General features: G+C 39.7%; 1 protein-coding gene across 1 annotated transcript in view; it reads left to right on the plus strand.

Moving 5' to 3' along the window:
- LOC126176487 (anoctamin-7-like) overlaps nucleotides 1–12,107 on the plus strand; it is a 272,929-nt gene that overhangs the window by 153,403 nt on the left and 107,419 nt on the right. The window contains exons 3-5 of the mRNA XM_049923641.1: nucleotides 178–552; nucleotides 4,343–4,456; nucleotides 6,245–6,381. Of these exons, the coding sequence (XP_049779598.1) occupies nucleotides 178–552; nucleotides 4,343–4,456; nucleotides 6,245–6,381 (626 nt within the window). The remainder of the gene's footprint in view (nucleotides 1–177; nucleotides 553–4,342; nucleotides 4,457–6,244; nucleotides 6,382–12,107) is intronic.

Genomic DNA, 12,107 nt, shown 5'->3' on the forward strand with positions numbered 1-12,107 from the left:
TAAGTTTGAAACGGAACTTCCCCTACAGCGCTCGGTGTTTCCCCTAAGCGCTCTGAGCGACCCCCACCACCACTGCCGCTCTCCCAAGCTTCCCCGCCGACTGCGCACCTAGCGGCCGCGGCATTTCGCGCGCTGTACCGGCATCGGTTTTAATCGGTCCGTTTTTCCCACCCGTAGGACGATGACTCGTCGGACACGGGCGTGGCGGCGCGCGGCAGCGTCGAGGACTCGGGCTCGGGCGACTGCGAGGGCGGGCTGGACGCGCCTGGAGGCTCCTCGGCGGCGGGACCCGGCGCGGCGCCTCCGCAGGCGGGCACTTTCTTCCGCGACGGCCGCCGGCGCATCGACTTCGTGCTGGTCTACGAGGAGAGCGGGGGCGGCGGCGGCGGTGGGTCGCGCGGAGGCGGCAGCCGCTCCACGCTGGGCTCGGGGGACCCCGTCATGGCGGCGCACCACGGCTCTGCCGCCGCCGCCAAACGCTCCTCGCGCCGGGAGCTCTGGCGGCAGCGCTTCATGGGCAACCTGCAGCGATCTGGCCTCCACATGGAAGAGGTCTCATCTTTATTACTATTATTATTATTATTATTATTATCTTCATATATTGGGCAAATTGCCTGTTGCGGTACACACTCTTGCTCTCGCTCGGCCTTCCTGCATTTCTTCTTCCAATGCGTTTGTAATTGAGCGTCTTTATAGGAAGTCTTTCCCCACCCATATGACCTACATGTTCCTTGAATTTTCTTTTATTTATTTTTTCTTTTATGTTATACATGAGCTGGATAAAAATATGGAACTTTTTAAAGAGACAGTGTAAGTAGGTTGTTTCGGTTTTTGTGTAGGTAACGCCACGTAGTGCTCTGTATGAAAATCACTGACTGTGCTGTGTGCAGCCTGTGGCTGGTTTCATTGTTGGAATATTTGCTATTGTAGTGTTGGGCGGTTGGATGTGAACAGCGCGTAGCGTTGCGCAGTGGGAGGTGAGCTGCCAGCAGTGGTTAATGTGGCGAGAGGGGAGAGAGATGGCACCGTTGGGTGGCTTGCTGGCGGAGTATAAATGTAGACGATCTAGATGTAGTTTTGAGAGCGGATGATCTGGACGTGTCCATCAGAGAGGGTAAATTTGTAAGACTGGATGTCATGAGCTGATACATATAGCTTTTGAACAATATTAAGGTAAATACATTGTTCTCTATCAAAATCTTTCAATTACTAACTATGCCTATCAGTAGTTAGTGCCTGCAGTAGTTAGAATCTTTTATTTAGCTGGCAGTATTGGCGCTCGCTGTATTGCAGAAGTTCGAGTAACGAAGATTTTTTGTGAGGTAAGTGATTCATGAAAGGTATAGATTATTGTTAGTCAGGGCCATTCTTTTGTAGAGATTATTGAAAGTCAGGGCCATTCTTTTGTAGAGATTATTGAAAGTCAAGTTGCGTTGCGCTATAAATATTGTGTATCAGTTTAGTGTTGATCAGAATAAGTAAAGAGCGAAATGTCTGAGTACGTTCAGCTCTGCTCAGCTGTTTGAAAATCAAATAACGTAAGGGGTTTAACCAGCACAGTAATTCATTAATTTTTCTAAGGGGACGTTTCAGATGTAAAGTTATTTTTATTACAAATAACCCATTTCAACTGATTTAGGCTTTCTCAGATTTTTCTAGAAGAGAAAGGAAAGGAAGGTTGTAACCATATAACATTACAAATTAACGAAAATGTTTCTAACTGCTATTAATTTAAAAAAAACTATAACTATTTTTAAAAAAACGTTCATGAAAGGCTGTCAAAGCAATGCGTGTCACTGGCTGGTAGGGCAGTTACTCGGAACTATATTTTTTAGCAACCGTTTAAAAGGAAGAACTGTCGAACAACACACATTGGAACATAACCAAGAATAAACTTACAAGGATAAAAGCCAGGGGAAAATTTATGAAGTCAAAAATAAAAATAATGGGGGAGGGGGTGGGCACACGCAAATTAAGTACCGGAAATTACCTTGAAATAGTCATAGCTGCCAGATGAACCGTACCACAGAGCCACTCGTACCTCGAATTAACCTGGAGAGCAGGTGAGGAAACAGTCTGATAGACGGGCAAATTGAAACTAGAGTGCAGTAAAAGAACCAGCTACGGGCAATGATTAGAAGTTATTGGGTAGTAACTTAACTGGCAATGCGCGATAGGGCATAGGATAAAAATAGTTAGAAATTACAAAAATGTAAAGAATAAGAAAAGCTGTAAAAATCAAATGTTGACATAAAAACAATAAAGAATCACAGAAGTTTAGAAATGGGTGTACATAAAACATAACCAAAATAACTGTATGCATGAAAGTAAACAGGGTAATTTCCGCTCATTTATTTATCCATGCCCCGACCCCCTCCTCCCATTTCATTTTTGCGTTCATAAATTTTTCCCGGTTTCTATCCTTTTATGTTTATACAGATTTTGTTCCAACATACCTTGTTCGATTGTTGTTTACCATTCTTTCCGTTTAATAGTTGCAATTTCAGGCAAGAGGGCGAGGGGGGGGGGGGAGAGGAGGGGGGGATGCAGATGACGCAAGAATATTTAAAAATTACACGTTTTGTTCTGAGGAATACCACCACTGCCACACATTAACACAGAGTCTAAAAAGTTCGCGACACACTTGCGAAATCATCCCAGAGACACTTCTCGAGCTTTTGTGGGAATACCCTTGTCTTTGAGCATAGCTGCTTCAGGAGTTACTAAATCCAGTTAAATATCTCTCTTAATCCACTTTTAAAATGATCAATGCACAATAGTCTGCTTCAATTTTGCGGCACAGACGAACATGGACTCTAAAAAGACTGCTCAATACTTATGAAACCTCCCTGAGACACTTCACACGCTGTTGTGGAAAACAGACCGCGAAACCGATATTAGCTACAGTATCTGATTTTCCACGCCAAAATTACGATATTTGGAAGTCGACATAAATATCTCTGTAGCTGTAAACATGATGCTCACCATTTTTCCAGTTTTAGCTGCTTGTTTGAAGGCACTGCCAGAAAGAGAGAAATTTCTGAGTCCTACAGCTGCTGTGGTGATCATCACTTTCCTGAAACGGTGAAAGAGCTTAGTTTTATATTTGCTGCTGCTGCTGCTGCTGCTGCTGCTGCCGGAGTCAGGAACATTTTCCTCACTTCTCGAAGCACACACTGGTGTCTAAGCACAGAAGGGAAAATCCGAACAATTACATAAATAGAATTCGAAGTGCTATCCTAAACACGAGAAAAAGGCTGGAATTTTCGGTGAATTTTTGGTGTCCTAAGGCTGCTGGTCTGGAGATGGTCTAAAAGCCACAATGGCAGATGGAGGACAGCATTCCGCCAGAGATGGATGGTCAGATTGGATGTGTCTCTGAACACTTGAACAAAGAAGGCATCATGTTATTCTCAGAATTCACCATAGATCTTTCCCCCATCTTGTTTAAACCAGTCTGTAAAGGTTCCCATTTTCTGCCCAAAGGATGCCTCGTGAATGGAACATTCTGATTGGCTCTTACTGAATTTACCCATCAAACTGCTGCTGCTGTTGCTGCTGCTGCTGCTGCTGCTGCTGCTGCTGCCGACGGTGTGGGAGCACTGTCTGCCATTTTCTGCAGTCAGACAAATTACGAGACTATCGCCAAAGACACTTCCTCAATTACACTGCTCTGCTACTGTCGAGGAAAACTTGTATTTTTCAGCATGAAACCGATCTCCACCCGGGCTGTATCACAACATACCATGTCGATGTAGTAAACATAATCGTATCCTGCACCATATGAAATCATCACTTGTACATCCTGCTGGTACCTGTCGACCACCAGACACTCATACATATACCGCGAAGCACATGCACTGTATACAGTCCTCACAGCACTAGATATTTCTCGCGAGGTCGGTCGGTCACCCAGCGTAGCCAACGGTCATAAGTCAACTGCCTGCGCACACACGCTGGCCTGACACATGATCACATCGCCCTCCATGGACAGCAGACACTCTCCAAACTGTTGTGCCCCAGCACAAAGACTTTACTGTTTCTGGCCCCGATCTGCTTGCTACCGTACTTTCCTTCAATTCCTGGAATTACAAGAACATGTAGATACAATTGCATCTACTTCATAACAATATCACTCCTTAGCTTCAGCCTGTAAATTATCTTATTCCGAAATGACGTGTTCGCACTTTTTTTGTGCTTTTAAAGCAACTATTATACCTGTGGAGTAAAACATTACTTTCTTTCACATATCTATTGGTGTAACCAAACAATTCTGGTTTTAAGATTTCTTGTTAAAGAAAACAATTTTTCGGCCTCATGTGAACATTGTCACTGTTTTTAGGAGTTGGTGGAGACGCAGACAAGCCGCAAAACACTTTGTTTCATTAAGCTGCATGCCACGTGGTCTGTACTATGCCATTATGCAGAAGAACTGAATATGAGAGCACCATTACAGGTTTGTAAACTCAACAAATCATTTAAAAAATGTGATATGTCATTATAGCATTACGGCATTGCAGTCTAGGTTTCCATTTGTAATACATTGCATTTTTATCTAAAAGTAACAAACAAACAAATTGTGTAATCCAAGAAGATAGTTTGACATTACAGAAGTGTCCGATTCCACGCGTGTGCTTTGACCCATGATGTCATCGATATGGCTGAAATGGGTATTCTAAGCATCTCCAATATGATGCCACTAGATACACACAGCAACAAACACAAAAATACTTACAAATAAGACAATAACATATCCCACCAAAAATACTATCAAACTAACGGGACATCTACGGAAAATTGGGTGTTTTAAGGTGGGGACAAGCTAAATATAATAGTAAAAAGAAACACACCACGAGCACAAAACACACAAAAGACAAAAAAATTACAACATTCTGCAACACTAACAAGAATCTACAGCAAGCTAACACTTCCCATGTCCTATATAGGTCAACCACAGCTGACGATACACCAATACTTACAACTAAGACTATGAAATTGGAATCTGTCATTTCCCTGTCCTATACAGGTCAACCACAACTACTGATACCAAAAAACCTACACCTACAACTACGAAAAATAAAACTAAAACAACCCCTCAAAAATCTAAAAATCAAACATCCCTACATAAATTAAAGCACATTCGATACACCATAAATATACAAAACATCACAACTCGAGAAGAATGGACCCAAAAAAAAAGAAAAAAAAACAACAGTTACTTACCACCAACAAATTCCTGCACAGCATACTAGTTTGCCCAACTCGACCCCCCCCCCTTCCCGCACACGCACACGCACACGCACGCGCGCGCGCACACACACACACACACACGCACGCGCGCGCGCGCGCACACACACACACACACACACACACACACACACACACACACACACACACACCATTAGAGGGCACCATCAGACACAACTAGACGACATCTGCAAACACAACCAACTCGTAAATTTCATGCCATTATGACGTCACACACAACACCCAAATTACGTCAAAGCAGACGTATGGAATCGGGCACTTCCATTGATCCGATAGTTCTATAGCTAAAAGTATTTTTTCTGCAGACTCTTCATTTTTGCAATACTATTTAATTGTGTTTAATTTTGTTATAAATTGCATTCACTTCATTCCAAAGTCAGATCTTGGTCTTTCTGCATGGCTGCAGAACATTAAAGGAAGGAAAGAGTTTAGAATATTTTTCCAGTTATCAGCGGAACACATTATGCTCTTAGTGTGTCATTCCAACAGACATTACAGCAGTAAGTGCTAAATTTTTAACTGGGATTTCATCATTGTAATTCCACTCATGACAGGACTAGCAGGTTCTTTCATTTATCTAAAATTTGACATATGAGTGCTTCTTGAGACCTGATGTCACTCTGCACAGAATAGAAAGAAGGCAAAAGCATTAAAAGACAGTATATGGAGCTTTACATTCCATGAAACAACTTGGTAACTTGTTAGATATCTGTTACTACAGGATCAGAAGCTTCTTTGATTACCAGTGAGAGATAATAGCTATGCCTTGACATAAAGCAGAAGCGATGAAATCATATTTCCTTGTGTTATATACTGTAAATTTTGATTCCATTGCTACTTATATTCAACTATAATGATCTATTCCACATGGAAATAAAACGTAGTAAAGTACATGAAAATTGATTATATTTTAAAATTTCATGAACAGAAATGTTTGTTTTATGTTGACTATTCATATCAACCTTTATTTTTGCAGGCTCATCCAAATCCTTCAATTAACTGGTCCGAACAGATACTCAAAGCTCTCCGGCTGCCGAATATTATGTATGAAGATGTTCCCAACAAACCTCTTGATTACTATACTTGTCCATTTCGCAAGTCTAAAATAGACAGGTAATTAATACATACAATTTCCACATAAATGGATGTCATCACAATTTTTTTCTCTACTACTTAGTGATCGGTTGCAGTTTTTCACCTTTCTTTACTGCATGCAAGACAAGGCAGACAGAGATGAATGCATTTGTGAGTGCAGACTTTTGGAGTATTGCCAAATGAAGATGATGTGGCCATTGCCTAATAATAGATACTCACTGTTTGTATGAAAATTCTATAGTGGTTTGAGTATAATATGACAGAGATTTTGAAAATGTTGTAAACTGCAAGTTATTTCCAGGGGCAAATGTAGAATCAGACAATAATTTATTGGTTATGACCTGTAAATTAAAAGAATGATAAGGAGATGGGACCTTAATAAATTGAAAGAACATAAGGTTGTTGAGAGTTTCAAAGAAAACATTGGGCACCAACTGCCTGAAATGGAGGAAATGATCAGAATAGAAAATGGAATAGTTCTAAGGATGAAGTAGTGAAAGTAGTGGAGGATCACATATGTAAAGGGCTGAGGCTTAGCAGCACGACTTGGATAACTCATGAAATATTGAATTTAATTGACAAAAGGGAAAATACAAAATGCAGAAAATGGAGTAAAAGGGAATACAAGTATCTAAAAATGAGAGTGACACAAAGTACAAAATGGCTAAGCAGGTATGCTTAGAATGGCTGGAGGTAAAATACAAGGCTCTAGAAGGATGTATTAAGAGAGAAAATATAGATACCACTTACAGGAGAATTAGAGAGTTATTAATTTTGAAGGAGAGAGAAGCACTTGTATGAACATAAAGAGGTCAGATGGCAAGACAGTGCTAAGCAAAAGAGGAAAAGCTTGAAGATGGAAGGAATACATAGAGGGGCTATACAATAAAAATGAACTTGAAGGCAATATTATAGAAAGGGGACAGGAAATAAATAAAGATGAGATGGGACTTCCTTGGGAAGACCAACAGTACAAAACTATTCCACCTGGTGTGCAAGACACACTGAGGTGACAAAAGTAATAGGGCAACGAAATGCACAAATGCAGCTGATGGTAGAATTGGATATACAAGGTATAGAAGGGCAGTCCATTGGCGGTGCTGTGATTTGTACTTGGGCGATTCATGTAAAAAAGTTTCTGATGTGTTTATGGCCCATGATGGGAATTAACAGACTTTGAATGTGGAATGGTAGTTGAAGCTAGATGCATGGGACATTACATATCGGAAATCATCAGGGAATTCAATATTTCGAGATCAACGTGCCAAGTGCATGCCAAGACTACCAAATTTCATGCATTACCTCTCACCATTAACCATGATGGCTGTCACTTAATAACCGAGAGCAGCGGCATTTGCATCGAGTTGTCAGTGCTAACAGACAATCATCACTGCGTCAAGTAACCCCACAAATCAATGTGGGATGTATGACAAACATATCTGTTTGGATAGTGCTACAAGTAGTATGGTATTCTGCCTTACAGCAGGTCTTGTCATGGGTAAAGCCTCTTCCACTTTTGTCTGTCCATAGCCAGTCTTTTCATTTCTGAATATTTGCCTCCTTTGATATTGTCCAGCATTTGATATCTTCTTTTTCCTCTTCCCCTTTTTCCCTCCACCATTCCTTCTATTCCTTCCATCAATAAACAGTCCCTTCTCAAACAATGTCCAATCCAGTTCCGTTTTCTCTTTCTGATGACTTTCAGCATATTTCTTTCTTCTTCAACTCTTCTTAATACTTTTTCATTCCTTACTCGGTCTTCCCATTTCAATGTTTCCATTCTTCTCCATATCCACATCTCTAGTGCCTCCAATCTTCTTTCATCTTCCTTCCTCAATGTCCAGGTCTTCGCGCCATATAGTGCAATGCTCCAGATGTAACATTAGCAAGTCTTTTCCTCAGATCTTTGTTTAGTGATAGTAATTTCTATTTCTTCTTGAATCCTTCTTTTGCCATTGCAATTCTTTTCCTAATTTCTGTTGAGCAATACATGTCTTCCATTATTACACTTCCCAAGTAATTGAAATTATTCACTTGCTACAAAATTTGATGTTAATCGGCTATGGCAGCAGATGACTGACGTGAATGCCGTTGTTAAAAAAAAAGGCAAGACATTGCCTGCAGCACCGATCCTGGTCTCGTGACCAGGTTATATGTGTCTGGATTTCAGTTGGCAAGAGCTGATGGTAGGGTTTGAGAGTGGCGCAGACTCAAAGAAGGCTTGGACCCAAGCTAGTGCTGCGCAAGCTAGTGCTGGCTCGATAATGGTATGGACTGTGTTCAAATTGAATGGACAGGGTTGTCTGGTCCAACTGAACCGATCATGGACTTAATGTTCCCAAACAATGATGGAATTTTTATGGATGACAATGCGTCATGTCACAGGGCCTCAGTTGTTCACAACTGGTGTGAAGAACATTGTGGACAATTTGAGCAAATGATTTGGCCACCCGTATCTCCCAACATGAATCCAAATAAACATTAGTGGGACATATCAAGTGGTCAGTTCATGCTCAAAATCCTGCACCGACAGCACTTTCACAATTGTGGATGTCTATAGCAGCAACATGGTCATTATTTCTGCAGGAGACTTCCAACGACTTGTTGGGTCCATGCCATGTTGATGTGCTGCACTATGCCAGACAAAAGGAGGTCCAACAAAATATTGGGAGGTATCCCACACTTCTGTCATCTCAGTGTACACGAGATGAAAATTCTCTGACTTCAAGAAGAAAGATGTGAATATTACCGAACTATCAGCTTAATAAACCATGTTTGCAAATATTGACAGAAACTAGTTGCAGAATGATAGAAAAACTGGTAAAGGGTGACCTCAGGGAAGATCAGTTTAGTTTCTGGAGAAATCAAGCAACATGAGAGGCAAGACTGACCCCACCAGTTGCCCTAGAAAATAGGTTGAAGGGACACCTGTAGCATTTTTAGATGTAGGAAGGCTTTTGATAATGTCAACTGACTTACTCTTTGAAATTCTGAAGGCAGGGGGGGGGGGGGGGGGGGAATAAAATACAGAGAGTGGAAAGTTATTTACAACTTTTAGAAACCATACTACAGTTATCAGAAGACACGAAAGGGACTCAGTAGTTGAGAAGGGAATGAAACAAGGTTCTAACCTGTTGCCGATGTTATTCAATCCGTATGTTGAAAAAGTTGTGAATGAAACCAAGGAGATAATGGGAAAGGAATTATAGTTAAGTGAAAAGAAATAAAACTTGCAGGTTTGCTAATGGCATTCTATTTTTTGAGGGGGAGGGGGGGGGTCATTGTTCTGGAGTGTCGCCTTGCAACTTAGTGATCTGTGGGCAGTAAACAGTACAGACGAGGAGAGAATATAAACGTTTACAATGTTTAACACCACAAATGTTCAAATGTTCGTCAAACCACAGTCACTATACAGTGAAATTTTTAAAAGTTTATGTAACTAATTTTGATGCACTGTCAACATTTTCAAATGTAATCACAAACCTGGACAACTGCAGCAATAATTGCAACTAAACTTCTTTCAAATATTACAAAAAATACTCTAAAACCAGTATACTAAAGCAAAAGCACCAAAAATGGGTCACAAGTTGTCATGACAATTTTTTGGTTGATCAGTCATTCCACACTTTAATGAGGAGAACTGCATCGGGATGCACTGCATTAAGGTGTGAAAGCACTGATGAACCAAAAACTGTCATGACATTAGATTAATTATACATTCTGTAGACCCATAAAAGAGGGAATCCTCCTGGGTGTGGAACATGGCAGATAAACACATAACAAAACTGTAATTAGAAAAACTTGAGTTTCATTAATTTTAATGATCCTCAGTCAATAAACAGTAAAATTATGTACATGAATTAAATTTAACTTCTAATATTTACAGGTTTAATACTTACATCTGCTTTCATTAAATCCATCATTCAGACATTTGCTAGTTTCTTGGCTATTAAAACCAAGATTGTCAAAAATTAAAGTAAATTGTTCAGTGATCCTCAGTTAAGAACAGTCAGATTATGTACAAGATTTAAAATTAAACTTCCACTATTTACAGACTTAAGACTTACATCTGCTTTCCATACATCCATCATTCACACAGTAGGTAGTTACTTGGCTGTTACAACCAAGTATTGTCAAAAATTAAAGTATAATAAATTTTCATTAAAATGGTCTACTGCACTTGTTGAGAAACTCATGGATGGACTAGAAGTAGTTGGCCACCAAAAATGCTTTTAAATTGTGTTTAAATTGTGCCTTGTCTGAAACTAAACTCTTAATGGTTGCTGGAACTTACTGAAAATGTGTGTTGCTGAATACTGGACTTCTTTCTGGGCAAGACTGAGTGATTTTAAATCGTTATGTATATTGTTCTTATTCTTAGTATTGGTACTGTGTACTAAGCAGTTAGTTGGAAAAAGAGATGTATTATTTACGACAAACTTCATTAAGGAATAAATATACTGAGAAGCTGTGGTTAATATGCCCAATTCTTTGAATAGGTTTCAACATGATGATCTTGGATTTACACTACTCATTACTCTTATTATACGCTTGTGTACTCTAAAAAAAATTTCTCTGTTTGTGAAGTTACCCCAAAATATGATACCATATGACATAATGGAGTGTAAATAAGCAAAATATGCCAGTTTTCTTATATTTATATCTCCTATGTCTGACATCATTCACATTGCAAACACAGACTTGTTTAGGTGCTTTAGCAGTTGGTTAGTATGTTGCTCCCAACTGAATTTATTATCAAGTTGTAATCCCAAGAATTTTACAAACCTCAGCTTCTCCTATTTCCATGTCGTCATATTTTATACACACACCAGAAGGAAATCTCTTGGAAGTTCTGAACTGCATATAGTGGGTCTTTTCAAAGTTTAATGACAGTGAATTGTCTATGAACCACTTACTAATGTCAGTAAAAATTTGATTAGCTGCCTTTTCTAAATTTATATTTGATTTACTGTTTTTTGCAATGTTTGTATCATCTGCAAATAATACAAACTTGGCACCTGGTAATGTAACAGATGACAGGTAATTAATATACACAAGAAACGGTAGTGGATCTAGTATGGAACCTTGGGGAACACCACATGTAATTTCTTCCCAGTCAGATGATGTCTGATTGCCTATTGCTGAAGTGTTATGTAATGACAGCATTTGTTTTCTATTAGTAAGATATGACTGAAACCACTTTGCAGCACTACCAGTGACACCATAATATTTTAATTTACTTCAAAAATGCTGCGATTCACACAGTCAAATGCCTTTGACAGGTCACAGAATATGCCAGTTGCCTCTAATTTGTTGTCCAATGAATTAAGGACATTTTCGCTGTAAGTGTAAATAGCTTTCTCAATATCAGAACCCTTAAGAAACGCAAACTGTGACTTGGACAGTATGTTATTTTCACTAAGGTGCTTAAGGAGACGCTTGAACATAACCTTTTCAAAGATTTTTTAAAAAGCTGGCAAAAGTGAGATCAGTTGGTAATTTGACGGCATTTCTTTGTCTCCTTTCTTGTGGAGAGGTATAACTTCAGCATATTTAAGCCAGTTTGGGAATGTTCCTGTGACAAGTGATTGATTACACAAATTTTAACTTAATATATCACTAAGCTCACATGAACACTCTTTTATTAACTTTGTTGATATGTTATCATAGCCCCTAGAATGCTTTGATTTCAAGGTCTTTATGATGGATTCTATTTCTTTGGGTGAAGTGAGTGTCAATTCCAT

This window comes from Schistocerca cancellata, chromosome 3 (genome assembly GCF_023864275.1).
Source record: "Schistocerca cancellata isolate TAMUIC-IGC-003103 chromosome 3, iqSchCanc2.1, whole genome shotgun sequence".
NCBI classification, from domain to species: domain Eukaryota; kingdom Metazoa; phylum Arthropoda; class Insecta; order Orthoptera; family Acrididae; genus Schistocerca; species Schistocerca cancellata.